At 42.2% G+C, this 14,722-nt stretch overlaps 1 protein-coding gene across 1 annotated transcript in view; it reads right to left on the bottom strand.

The window, feature by feature from the left end:
- Positions 1-14,722, bottom strand: part of DGKK (diacylglycerol kinase kappa) — a 181,647-nt gene that overhangs the window by 22,911 nt on the left and 144,014 nt on the right. The window contains exon 15 of the mRNA XM_040631564.1: positions 698-917. Within this exon, the coding sequence (XP_040487498.1) occupies positions 698-917 (220 nt within the window). The remainder of the gene's footprint in view (positions 1-697; positions 918-14,722) is intronic.

Here is a 14,722-nt window from a genome sequence, read left to right as displayed (position 1 = left end):
GTACCTGGCTAAAAGTCAGAGGCCAGCCAAAGGGACTTCCTTGCTCAATTCCAATAGCCCAGGTAGAGCACACTTGGTCTTACACCATTTTCTGATCTGTTTTTCAAAGAAGCATTGTGGGGAAGAAGTGGGAGCCAAAATGTTAAATTAAGAAGTTGGAAGAGTTGAAAGAGTTTTCATTCTGAGTTGGAAGCTCGCAGATGTCAGGAGTCGTGGGAAATGGCAATCAATGCCAGAGATCCCAGGACCACTCTCAGAGCCCTTGTGCCTGATTAATACTGTGTAAGACATGCAGAGATGAACATTCTTTTCTTTCTAAAATAGTCACAGGCTTGGTGGTTGGAAGGAACTAGAACAGGTGGGAAAAATTTCCATGGCTGATGGTGGAAGCTGACAGAGCTTTGGGCCAGGCCACTTAGGAGCTGTAATTGTTTAGGATGAGTATTAGTTCTAAAAATAAATGAGTAGCAAGAATTGAGTGCCTGGGAGGTAGGAGGAGCCAAAGAGACAGCTTACTAGGACTGAGGCTTTTCAAATCAGCAGTCTGAGGACTGACTTTGGATGCTATATGAATGCAGAATCTAGTCAAGTTTTGGTAGTGGAGCCAAAGTAGACCCAGAGTGAGGGAGGTTAGTAATCCATCCACTGGAACCTTCTCTTTCCCTTACCTCAATCACCACAACTCTGGGCCCCTTACCTTGTTCAACTTGGAATATGATGAGCTTCAAGGATTTCTGGAGATTCTGAGCCTTTGTGGCCAGCTCCAACTTGCACTTGGCTATGTGGTCTATTTGAGGGACAAAGGGCTTTCCATCCACCTTGCCATCGTCTGCAGATACTGTAGCACTTTTCTCAACTGCTGCCTCCTCGGCCAGGATATCAATCAGGACACTGAGCTTGTCATACATTATGTCACTCTGTGTAAGGGTGAAGGGGACAAGGCGTTGTTATGAGGGACCAGTACTTGAAAGGACAGAATGAGGAGCTGGGTGGTATGGGAGAGTTAAGGAGGGGTGGTAGTTGGCCAGGAACCCTGAGCAAAGAAAGCTGCATCTGAGGAAATATAAGGTTAGGGAAAGAAGTACTTGGTAGATGTGATGAGATAACCAAAGGGTGTTAAGGTATCAAACAGACATCATTTGTTTCGGAGCAGCTGCAGGCATCAATAGATGTTGCCAAATTTTTCTCCTGTCAGACTGGCCTGTGAAACGACATGTAACATGGCAAACTCGAGGAAAGATAAACCTTTCTGGATTGGCGTTCTCATGGGCATGCTCCTATGGTTGTGGGTGTGCCTCTGCGTGTGTGCCTAGTGTCTGCCTTTGTACGTGTGTATATTTGGGGAATGCACTGAGTGATTGTGGCTTGATTTCCAGCTCCATTACTGAATACTTTGTGACCTGAGGCAAGTTACTTTACCTCTGTGTGCTTTTATATTCTAGGGAAGTTGTGAAGATTAAAGAAATTAATGCATTAAAAATCCTTAAACATTTCCTGGCACTGGTAAGTGCTATAGAGGTGTTAGTGATGGTTGTTGCCATTGTTGTTATAGAAGTTAATGTGGGTATATTTCTAGCATGTATTTGTATGTATTTTCATGCATGTTCTGGTATACAACCATATGCATACATGCTCGGTGTACACTTGTGTCTAGTGTGGACAGGTGCTTGGTATATGCTTAGGTACACGGGACGTGTGTTAGCCTGCATAATGCCATTCTTCCTTTGATGAAAGATGGACATGTTTTTTTTAAAGATTTTTTATTTATTTATTTGACAGAGATAGAGACAGCCAGCGAGAGAGGGAACACAAGCAGGGGGAGTGGGAGAGGAAGAAGCAGGCTCCCAGCGGAGGAGCCTGATGTGGGACTCGATCCTGGAACACCGGGATCATGCCCTGAGCCAAAGGCAGACGCCTAATGACTGCGCTACCCAGGCACCCCGAAAGATGGAAATGTGATGAGGTTGGACTTTTCCCATAATGGAGGCTTATCAGACTTCCCTTCCTTTTATGATTCCCAGTGAAAGGTACATTTGATTTTATTAAAAAGGGGGCCCTGGGACTTCCTGGAAGATGGCAGATCAGGAGGAGCCTAAGCTTACCTCATCCCATGGATACACCTAGATAACAGCCACATTGGTGTAAATGACCCTGAAGATGACCCGGAGACTGGCAAAACATACTATTCACAGTTAATCCTAGAGAAGAGGCCACCCTGACAGGGGTAGGAAGGGCAGGGACATGATTGGGAACCAAACTGACCTGCAAGACTGTATACAGGAGGGAGGGACCCCACAGGTACAGAGAAGGGAGAGGAGAAGACACCACACCAGTCACCTCAGGCATGGGGGATCCACACTGGGAAGACAAATCCCTGTAACATTTGGCTTTGAAAACCAGAGGGACTTAACTTTGCAAGTTCCTACAATCAGTGAGTCTCAACACCAGGAACTTTAAAAGTCAGTGGGCCTAGCTCTGGAAGAGCTAGAAGGCAGTAGGAAACTGAGTTTCTGCCCTTAAAGAAACAAAAAACAAACAACCCCACTGAGATACAGCATAGAAGCAGCAGTTTGAAAAACACTTGGTACATACGGGAAGGAGATTAATTTACTATCTCAGAATGTGTGCTGGAAGGGCAGGGATCCTTAGGAGATTTCTCCAAGAACAAAAGAGCTGGGAGGTGCCATTTCCTACCACCCCTGCTCCCAGCCTAGATACACAGACACCTGTGGGAACCAACAGGAATACTTCCACCTAGCTTGCTAACAGCACACCCCACCCCCATGCACTCCTGTGGACCCACCCCTTTCAACCCATCTTCAGCAGCTCCCCAAAGCAGCTACAGGTCCCCTCCCCCAGAGATTAGCACACACCTTGCTAACACCGGGCACCCTGCCCCCTGCATTTTCCTGAAGACCCACCCCATCCAACATATCACTCCAAAGTGAATTCTGCCCTGGAGAGAGGAAAAGATAACCATGTACACAAGTTCAACTACAGCCCCAGCAGTGGGCCGGGGGCAGACATCTGCTCTCACTGGAGGCCCCACCCACCAATTAAAGCATCTCAGGGGGCAACACAGGGAGAGCATCCTGCAGTTTGGTGTCAGCTCTGACAAAGGCCTGGTCTGACGGACCTCAAGCCTAGTGTGGCCCCAAACTGGCCCATTAACAACACAGGGATGAAACACTGCCCACAACAGGTGAAGAGAGCCATTGCAGATGACTGGACTGAAGGCAAATACAGCTCAGCCACAATAGCAGGGCACACACAACACATATAGGAGACACCCCTGAAGTACCAGATTCTGGGGAGTAGGGAACATTGCACTACAGGACACTATGGGACCTCTTCTTCATAAGGCCACTACTTTCAAGAGCAGGCAGTGTAGATGATTTTCCTAACACATAGAAACAGATACAGAGAGTTAGAAAAAATGACACAGAGGAATATGTCCAAATTAAAGAACAGATAAAATCACAGTGAGAGAGCTAAACAAAACAGAGCTAAAAATACAACTGATAGAAAATTTAAAGTAGGGGAGAAGAAAAGATGGCGGAGGAGTATGGGACCCCTTTTTCAGCTGGTCCCATGAGTCGAGCTGGATAGGTACCAGACCATCCTGAACACCCATGGAATCAGCCTGAGACACAGGAAAGTACATCTGGATCTCTACAAACGAACATCTCCAGTGCTGAGTATTGAGGTACGAAGCGGGAAGCTGTGAATCTGTGCAGATATTGGAAGATAAATGGAAGGGGGAGGGAGCCTCCACGCTCGGGCGTGGGGAAGCAGTAGCCACCTGCACTGAGGAGCGGGCCGGACTCGCGGACTGGCACCCGCAAGAAAGCAGACTGAGACCATGAGCCTGGGAACGCACGCAACCAGTCTGAAAACTGGAGCTCAGGAGCGCTCACTGGAACTGGACTAAAATTGGGAGTGAGCAGACGTCCAAATTGAAAACTGGAGCTCCCAGAGCGCACACTCGAACTAGACTGAAACCAAGAGCCTGGGAGCGCGAGACTAGACTGAAAACCGGCACTCTGGAGTGTGCGTGAAACACACTGAAACAGGGAGCTCAGGAGCACACGCGGGAAACGGGGGTGGCTAGCGGTGTTAGAAGCACAAAGGACAGGGACATGCCAGCCCTGAAAGTGAGGGCTGGGAGAGCGGCTGTGGGGCGCACAACCCAGGATGCTGCAGGGTTTGTAGCAGCACCAACAGAAACAGAGTTAATGTGGCCGAGAGGGCTCAGTGGAGAGGGAACTATGATCTCTCTGTTCTGAGACAGAGGCTGGGATATGGCCACTGCTGCTCTGACTCTCAGAAGAGGTACAGCAAACCACCAGGGACAGCCACCAGAGAACAAAAGCCTGAAAATACCAGCTCATATTGTGCCCATCCCCATCCCCCTTTGCAGGGGACTGGGCGACTCTACCCAAACAGGGTTGCCTGAGTATCAGCGTGGCAGGCCCCTCTCCCAGAAGGCAGGCTGAAAAATCAAGAAGCCCACAACTCTAAGGTCCCTATAAAACAAGCGCACACTGCCTGGGTCCTGGTCAATAATTTGGGCTCTGGGCATCCCTGCAATCTCTCCTCATCAGAATGACGAGGAGGAGAAATCCCCCCAGCAAAGAAAAGATAATGAGTCTGTGGCCTCTGCCACAGAAATGATGGATATGGATATAACCAAATTGTCAGAAATGGAGTTCAGAGTAACAATGGTCAAGATGATGTGTAGGCTTGAAAAAAATATTAACAAAAATATTAACGAGAATATAGAATCTCTAAGGGTGGATATGAGAGCAAATCTGGCAGAAATTAAAAATGCTATGAATCAAATGCAGTCTAAACTAGACGCTCTGACAGCCAGGGTAAATGAGGCAGAAGAACAAATTAGTGAATTGGAGGATGGGAGGATAGAAGAGAAAGTTAAAACAGAAACTTGGCTCAAAAAATCCAATCTCAAGAATGTAGATTACGGGAGATTACTGACTCAATGAAACGTTCCAATATCAGAATCCTTGGCATCCCTGAGGGGGTGGAGAAAGAGAGAGGTCTAGAAGAGATATTTGAACAAATTGTAGCTGAAAACTTCCCTAATCTGGCAAAGGAAACAAGCATTCATGTCCAAGAGGCAGAGAGGACCCCTCCCAAGGTCAATCACAGCAAAACTACACCACATCACGTCATAGTCCAATTCGCAAATATTAGATCCAAGGATACAGTATTGAAAGCAGCCAGGATGAAGAAATTCCTACATGCAAGAGGTAAAATATCAGAATAACGCCAGACCGTCTACAGAGACCTGGCAAGATAGGGAAGGGTTGGCAGGGTACTCAAAGCTCTATCCGAGAAGAACATGCAGCCAAGTGATCCTTTATCCAAGCAAGGCTGTCATTCAGAATTATGGAGAGATAAGGACATTCCAGGATCGGTATGAAACTGGACCAAATTCATAACTCACTCAAACCAGTCTCTTACGGAAATATTAAGGGGGTTCTATAAAGTAAAAAGGCCCCAAGAGTGATACAGAACAGAAATTTACAATCTATAGAAACAAAGGCTTCACAGGCAACATGACATCATTAAAATCATATTTCTCTCAATAATCACTCTCAATTGAATCACCCTAAATGCTCCGCATAAAACACCACAGGATGCAGATTGGATAAAAGACATGACCTATCCATTTGTTGTCTACAAGAGACTCATTTTTGAACCTAAAGAACATCCTTCAGACTCGAAAGGTGAAGGGATGGAAGACATTATTTCATGCCAATGGACTGCAAAAGAAAAGCTGGGGTAGCAATTTTATATCAGACACATTAGATTTTAAATAATAAAGACTGTAGTTAGAAACACAGAAGGACACTATTATTATTTTAAAGGATGTCTCCAAACAAGTGGATATGACAATTGTAAATATCTATGCCCTCAACAGGGGGAGCAGCAGACAAGCTGACTCTTAACCAGAATAAAGAGACAGATAGGTAATAATACGTTAATAGTAGGGATCCCAACAGTCCACTCTCAGCAATAGACAGATCACCTAAGCAGAAAATCAACAAAGAAACAAGAGCTTTAAATGACATACTGAACCAGATGGACCTCATGGATATATACAGAACACTACACCCCAGAACAACAGAATACTCATTCTTTTTGAATGCACATGAAAACTTCTCCAGAATAGACTATATACTGGGTCACAAAACAGGTCTCAACCGATAGCAAAAGACTGAGATTATTCACTACATATTCTCAGACCACAATACTTTGAAACTGGAACTCAATCGCAAGGAAAAATTTGGAAGAAACTCAAACACTTGGCAACTAAGAACCATCCTGCTCAAGAATGATTGGGTAAACCAGGAAATTAACAATCAGTTTAAACAATTTTTGGAGACCAATGAAAATGAAAACACATCGGTCCAAAACCTGTAGGACACTGCAAAGGCGGTCCTAAGGGGAAAATACATAGCCATCCAAGCCTCACTCAAAAGAACAGAAAAATCTAAATGCAGTTTTATATTCTCACCTCATGAAGCTGAGCTGGAACAGAAGAACAGCTCTAACCCAATTCTGCTGTGAGAAGGCAGGTGATCAAGATTGAGAGTGGGAGATCAAAGAATTAGAAACCAGGAGCACGAAAGCAGAGTAACAGGAACGGAAGCTCTGGCTCTTTGGAAAGAATAAAAAGATAAATGATAAGCCACTGGCCAGACTTATTCAAAATGAACAGAGAAAGGACCCAAATAAAATTACAAATGAAAGGGGGAGATCACGACCAACACCAATGAAATAAAAAGGATCATTAGAAACTTTTATCAACAGCTTTATGCCAATAAATTAAACAACCTGGAAGAAAATGGATGCCTCCTGGAAACCTATAAACTACCAAGACTGAAACAGGAAGAAAACTGGATTATTTAAAGAGACTCGAATATTATGGAAGAGATTATTCTCAAAGCAGTCACAGAAACCTCCCCAAAAACAAGAGTCCAGGCCTGACGGATTCCCCAGGGAATTCTACCAAACATTCAAAGAGAAATAATATCTTAGCTTCTGATGCTGTTTCAAAAAATAGAAACAGAAGGTGAAAACTGACTAAACTCATATTTATGAGGCTAGTATTACCTTGATCCCCAAACCAGTAAAGACCCCATCAAAAAGGAGAATTACAGACCGATATCCCTGATGAATATGGATGCGACATTCTCAACAAGATCCTAGCTAATAGGATCCAACAGCCATTAAGAAGGATTATCCATCACAACCAAGTGGGATTCAACCCTGGATGCAAGGGTGGTTGAACATTCGCAACTCCGATCAGTGTGATAGATCATAACAACAATAAAAGAGTCAAGAACCATATGAGCTCTCTCAATAGATGCAGAAAAGCATTTGACAAAAATACAACTTCTCTTTCCTGATTAAAACACTTCAGAGTGCAGGGATAGAGTGGCACATGACTCTCAAGTTCATAAACCATCTGTGAAAAGCCTACAGTGAATATCATACTTAGCCAGGGAAAAGTTGGGGGCCTTTTCCCTTAAGATCAGGAACACAACAAGGATGCCCACTTCTTGCCATTATTATTCAACACAGTACTAGAAGTCCTGCAACAGTAATCAGACAACAAAAAGGGATAAAAGTATCCAAATTGGCAAAGAAGAAGTCAAACTGTCTCTTCGGCAGAGTGTCACGATATGCTATATGGAAAACACAAAGACTCTACCCCCAAACTCCCTAAGTATAGAGCAATTCAGAATGTGGCGGGATGTGACAAAATCAACTGTTCAGAAATCAGTTGCATTTCTCACATTAAACAATGGAGACTGAAGAAAGAGAAATTAGGGAATCCATTCCATTTAAATTAGCACCAAAAATCATTTGTTATCTCAGAATTAACTTAAACAAGAGTCGTCAAGTGATCTGTATTCTAGAAACTACAAATCACTCTTGAAAGACACTTGAAGAAGACACAAAAAAAGATGGAAAATAGTCCACGCCATGGATGAGAAGAAGGTAAACATAGTTAAAATGTCTATGCTACCCAGAGCAATCTACACTTTCAATGCCATCCCAATCAAAATACCAATCAGACATTTTGCAAAGAACTGGAACAAAATGAACTCTTTAATTTGCATAGAACCAGAAAAGGCCCCGAATTGCCAAAGAACTGTGAAAAGGAAAACAAAGCTGGGGCATCACGCTGTTCGGATTTCAAGCTATACTGCAAAGCTGTGATCACAAAGACAACATGGTACTGCCACAAAAACAGACACATAGACCAATAGAAGAGAATAGGAGGAACCCAGAAAATGGACCCTTGGCTCTTTGGGCAACTAATCTTTGACAAAAGCAGGAAAAAAAAAAAAAAAGTGGAAGAAGACAGTCTCTTCAATAAATGGTGCTGGGAAAATTGGACTGCCATGGCAGTAAGAATGAAACCTTGACTACTTCTCAGCCACCATACACAATGATAAGCTCCAAATGGATGAAAGACCTCGGATGTGAGATAGGCATCCATCAAAATCCAGAGGAGAACATCGGCCTGCAACTCCTTTTGACATTGGCACAAGCAACTTTTTTCATGACACATCTCCAAAAGGCAAGAGAAACAAAAGAAAAAATGAACCTTGTGGGGACTTCATCAAGATCAAACTCTGGCACAGCCAAAAGAAACAGTCAAAAACGAAGGGGCAGCTCCAGAATGGGAGAAGATATTTGCAAATGTACATGCTCAGATAAAAGACTGGCTATCCAAGATCTTCAGAACTTCTCAAACTCAATACACAAAAACATACAACAAATCATAAATGGGCAGAAGATAATGAACAGATACTTTTCCAATGAAACATATACAAATGGCTAACAGACACCACTGAAAAATGTTGAAAACCATTAGCCATCAGGGAAATTCAAGTCAAACCACCTTGAGATACCATCTTAAACATCTTTTAAACAATGTTAGAACGGCAATTGATACAAGGCAGGAAAAACAAATGTTGGAGATGGACATAGGGTGGAAAACCTCTACACTGTTGGTGGGAATGCAAGCTGTTACAGCCACTTTGGAAAACAGGAGGTCCTTTAAAAAAAGTTAGGTAAATTGAGCTACCCCCATGATCCAGCAATTGCGCTAGTGGGTCATCTTACTCCAAAGATACAGAGGTAGTGAAGAGAAGGGCCGTATGCACCCCAAATGTTCATAGGCAGCATTGTCCACAATAGCTAAATTCGGTGGGAAGAAGCCAAGATGCCCCTTCCAACAGATGACTGGGTTAAGAAGATGTGGTCCATATAGACAATGGAATATTACTCAAGCCATCAGAAACGCGACGATTGCACATTTGCAGCAACATGGACGGACTAGGAGATAATGCTAAGTGAAATAAGCCTTCAAGCAGAGAAAGACAATTATCATATGGTTTCACTCTATTTATTGAACATAGGAAAGAGGAAGATCTGCGGGAGAAGAAAGGAAGAATGAAGGAGGGGGCAAGCAGAAGGGGGAATGAACCATGAGAGACTATGGATTCTGGAAACCATCTGAGGGCTTCAGAGGGAGGGGGTGGGGGATTGCGGATAGGCCTGGTGGATGGGTATTAAGGAGGGCACGTGACATGCATGATGCACTGGTAGTATACACAAACAGTGAATCATAGAACACTACATCAAAAACTAGGTGTACAGTATGGTGACTTAACATAACATAATAAAATTATTATAAAAAAGGGAAATTTACAGTAATGGTCATAAGGATAATCACTGGATTGAGAAATGAGTGGAGGACCTCAGTGAGACCTCAACAAAGAGATAGAAAATATAAAAGAGATCCAATTGGAGATGAAAAATTCATAACGCTGAAATTAAAAATACACTAGAGGGAGGGGCACCTGGGTGGCTCAGCGTGTTGCGCCTTCCTTCAACTCAGGTCATGATCCCAGTGTCCTGGCATCGAGCCCTCCGCATCGGGCTCCCCTGCTCACGGGAAAGGCCTGCTTCTCCTCCTCTCTCACATTCCCTTTGCTTTGTGTTCCCTCTCTTTGCTGTCTCCCTGTCAAATAAATAAATAAAATCTTAAAAAATAAAAAAATAAAAATACATGTAGAGGGAATAAATAAACTAGAGGAAGCAGAACAGATCAGTGACCTGGAGGACAGAGTCATGGAAAACAGTCAAGCTGAACAGGAAGAAAGAAAAAAGAGTACAAAAAAATGAGAATAGATTACGGAACTCAGTGACACCATCAAGCATAACACTGTTCACATTATATGGATCCCAGAAGGAGAGAGACAGAAAAGAGGGCAGAAAATTATTGAAAAGAAATCATGGCTGAAAAACATTCCTTAAACTGGGAAAGGAAACAGAAATTCCTGATCTGGGAGGCAACAGGAGAGCCCCCCAACAAAATAAACCCAAGGGAAGTCCACACCAAGACACATAGTTATTAAAAATGCAAAAGTAGCATGGTCAAAGAGAATTTTAAAAGCAGCAGGAGAAAACAGTTACATAGAAGAAAAAAAAAAATCCATTTTTCAGCAGAAACTTTGAAGCGGGAAGGGACAGCCATAAGATATTCAAAGTGGTGAAAAAAACCCTGCAGTCAAGAATACACTATCTAAAGCAAGGTTTGTTCAGGACAGAAAGGAAAGATAGTTTTCCAAAGAAAGAGTTAAAAGAAGTTCATCACCACTCAACCAGCCTTACAAGAAATGTTCCAGAAGACCTTTGAGTGGAAAAGAAAACCATAAGTAGGAGTAAGAGAAGTAGAAAGCACAGAAGCAGTAAAATTAAGTAAGTATTCTATAAAAATCAGTTAAGGGATTTACATAAAAAGAAACAATGTAAGGTATGACACCATATACCTAAAAATGAGTGGGAGAGGTAAAAATTAGTTTCTCGAAATGTCCAAACTTCAGTGACCATCAGCTTAATATAGACTGCTACATGCAGAAGAGTTATATACAAAGGTAATGCCGGTAACTACAAATCAAAAACTTGAGAGTGGATATGCAAAAATAAAGAAAAAGGATCCAAGTATATCACTAAAGAAAGCCAGCAAACGATGAGAGAAGAGAGCAAGAGAAGAAAGGAACAGAAAAGTACACTTTTTAAGGGACCTCCACACTGTTTTCCAAAGTGGCTGTACCAACTTGCATTCCCATCAACAATGTAGGAGGGATCCCCTTTCTCCACATCCTCTCTAACATTTGTTGCTTCCTGCCTTGTCAATTTTTGCCATTCTAACCTATTCTCCTGAAGCTGTTTCAAAAAATCAGAAACAGAAGGAAAACTACCAAACTCATTTTATGAGGCCAGTATTACCTTGATCCCCAAACCAGGCAAAGACCCCATCAAAAAGGATAATTACAGTCGGATAGCCCTGATGAATATGAACGCGAAAATTCTCAACAAGATCCTAGCTAATAGGATCCAACAGTACATTAAAAGGATTATCCATCACAACCAAGTGGGATTCAACCCTGGGATGCAAGGGTGGTTGAACATTCGCAACTCGATCAGTGTGATAGATCATATCAACAATAAAAGAGTCAAGAACCATATGAGCCTCTCAATAGATGCAGAAAAAGCATTTGACAAAATACAACTTCCTTTCCTGATTAAAACACTTCAGAGTGCAGGGATAGAGGGTACATTCCTCAAGTTCATAAAAACCATCTGTGAAAAGCCTACAGTGAATATCATTCTTAGCGGGGAAAAGTTGGGGGCCTTTCCCTTAAGATCAGGAACACAACAAGGATGCCCACTCTTGCCATTATTATTCAACACAGTACTAGAAGTCCTTGCAACAGCAATCAGACAACAAAAAGGGATAAAAAGTATCCAAATTGGCAAAGAAGAAGTCAAACTGTCTCTCTTCGCAGATGTCACGATATGCTATATGGAAAACACAAAAGACTCTACCCCCAAACTCCTAGAAGTTATAGAGCAATTCAGTAATGTGGCGGGATACAAAATCAATGTTCAGAAATCAGTTGCATTTCTCTACATTAACAATGAGACTGAAGAAAGAGAAATTAGGGAATCCATTCCATTTACAATAGCACCAAAAATCATTTGTTATCTCAGAATTAACTTAAACAGAGTCGTAAGTGATCTGTATTCTAGAAACTACAAATCACTCTTGAAAGACATTGAAGAAGACACAAAAAGATGGAAAATAGTCCACGCTCATGGATGAGAAGAATAAACATAGTTAAAATGTCTATGCTACCCAGAGCAATCTACACTTTCAATGCCATCCCAATCAAAATACCAATGACATTTTGCAAAGAACTGGAACAAACAACCCTTTAATTTGCATAGAACCAGAAAAGGCCCCGAATTGCCAAAGAACTGTTGAAAAGGAAAAACAAAGCTGGGGCATCACGTTGCCGGATTTCAAGCTATACTGCAAAGCTGTGATCACAAAGACAACATGGTACTGCCACAAAAACAGACACATAGACCAATAGAACAGAATAGAGAACCCAGAAATGGACCCTTGGCTCTTTGGGCAACTAATCTTTGACAAAGCAGGAAAAAAAAAAAAAGTGGAAAAAAGACAGTCTCTTCAATAAATGGTGCTGGGAAAATTGGACTGCTATATGCAGAAGAATGAAACTTGACTACTTTCTCACACCATACACAATGATAAGCTCCAAATGGATGAAAGACCTCGATGTGAGATAGGCATCCATCAAAATCCTAGAGGAGAACATCGTCTGCAACCTCTTTGACATTGGCCACAGCAACTTTTTTCATGACACATCTCCAAAGGCAAGAGAAACAAAAGAAAAAATGAACTTGTGGGACTTCATCAAGATCAAAACTTCTGCACAGCCAAAGAAACAGTCAAAAAAACGAAGGGGCAGCCCACGGAATGGGAGAAGATATTTGCAAATGACACTACAGATAAAAGACTGGTATCCAAGATCTTCAAGGAACTTCTCAAACTCAATACACAAAAAACAAATAAACAAATCATAAAATGGGCAGAAGATATGAACAGATACTTTTCCAATGAAGACATACAAATGGCTAACAGACACATGAAAAAATGTTGAAAACCATTAGCCATCAGGGAAATTCAAGTCAAAACCACCTTGAGATACCATCTTAACATCTTTAAATGGTTAGAACGGCAAAAATTGACAAGGCAGGAAACAACAAATGTTGGAGAGGATGCAGAGAAAGGGGAAACCTCTTACACTGTTGGTGGGAATGCAAGTTGTTACAGCCACTTTGGAAAACAGTGTGGAGGTCCTTTAAAAAGTTAAAAATTGAGCTACCCCATGATCCAGCAATTGCGCTAGTGGGTATTTACCCCAAAGATACAGAGGTAGTGAAGAGAAGGGCCGTATGCACCCCAATGTTCATAGCAGCATTGTCCACAATAGCTAAATTGTGGAAGAAGCCAAGATGCCCTTCAACAGATGACTGGGTTAAGAAGATGTGGTCCATATAGACAATGGAATATTACTCAGCCATCAGAAAGGACGATTGCACATTTGCAGCAACATGGACGGGACTAGAGGAGATAATGCTAAGTGAAATAAGTCAAGCAGAGAAAGACAATTATCATATGGTTTCACTCATTTATTGAACATAGGAAAGAGGAAGATCGGTAGGAGAAGAAAGGAAGAATGAAGGAGGGGGTAAGCAGAAGGGGGAATGAACCATGAGAGACTATGGATTCTGGGAAACCATCTGAGGGCTTCAGAGGGGAGGGGGTGGGGGATTGGGATAGGCCGGTGATGGGTATTAAGGAGGGCACGTATTGCATGATGCACTGGGTGTTATACACAAACAGTGAATCATAGAACACTACATCAAAAACTAGGGATGTACTGTATGGTGACTAACATAACATAATAAATTATTATAAAAAAAGGAAATTTACAGTAATGGTCATAAGGATAATCACTGGACTTGAGAAATGAGTGGAGGACCTCAGTGAGACCCTCAACAAAGAGATAGAAAATATAAAAGAGATCCAATTGGAGATGAAAAATTCATAACTGAAATTAAAAATACACTAGAGGGAGGGGCACCTGGGTGGCTCAGCGGTTAAGCGTCTTCCTTCAACTCAGGTCATGATCCCAGTGTCCTGGCATCGAGCCCTGCATCGGGCTCCCTGCTCAGCGGGAAGGCTGCTTCTCCCTCTCACATTCCCCTTGCTTGTGTTCCCTCTCTTGCTGTCTCCCTCTGTCAAATAAATAAATAAAATCTTAAAAAAATAAAAAAAATAAAAATACACTAGAGGGAATAAATAAACTAGAGGAAGCAGAACAGATCAGTGACCTGGAGGACAGAGTAATGGAAAACAGTCAAGCTGAACAGGGGAAAGAAAAAAGAGTAATAAAAAATGAGAATAGATTACGGGAACTCAGTGACACCATCAAGCATAACACTGTTCACATTATATGGATCCCAGAAGGAGAAGAGACAGAAAAGAGGGCAGAAAATTTATTTAAAGAAATCATGGCTGAAAACATTCCTTAAACTGGGGAAGGAAACAGAAATCCTGATCTAGGAGGCACAGAGAGCCCCCAACAAAATTAACCCAAGGAAGTCCACACCAAGACACATAGTTATTAAAATGCAAAAAGTAGTGACAAAGAGAATTTTAAAAGCAGCAGGAGAAAACAGTTACATAGAAGAAAAAAAATCCATTTTTCAGCAGAAACTTTGCAAGCCAGAAGGGACA

Source organism: Ursus maritimus (assembly GCF_017311325.1).
Source record: "Ursus maritimus isolate PB19 chromosome X unlocalized genomic scaffold, ASM1731132v1 scaffold_X1, whole genome shotgun sequence".
Lineage (NCBI taxonomy): Eukaryota > Metazoa > Chordata > Mammalia > Carnivora > Ursidae > Ursus > Ursus maritimus.
This window is presented reverse-complemented; position numbering and strand designations above follow the sequence as displayed.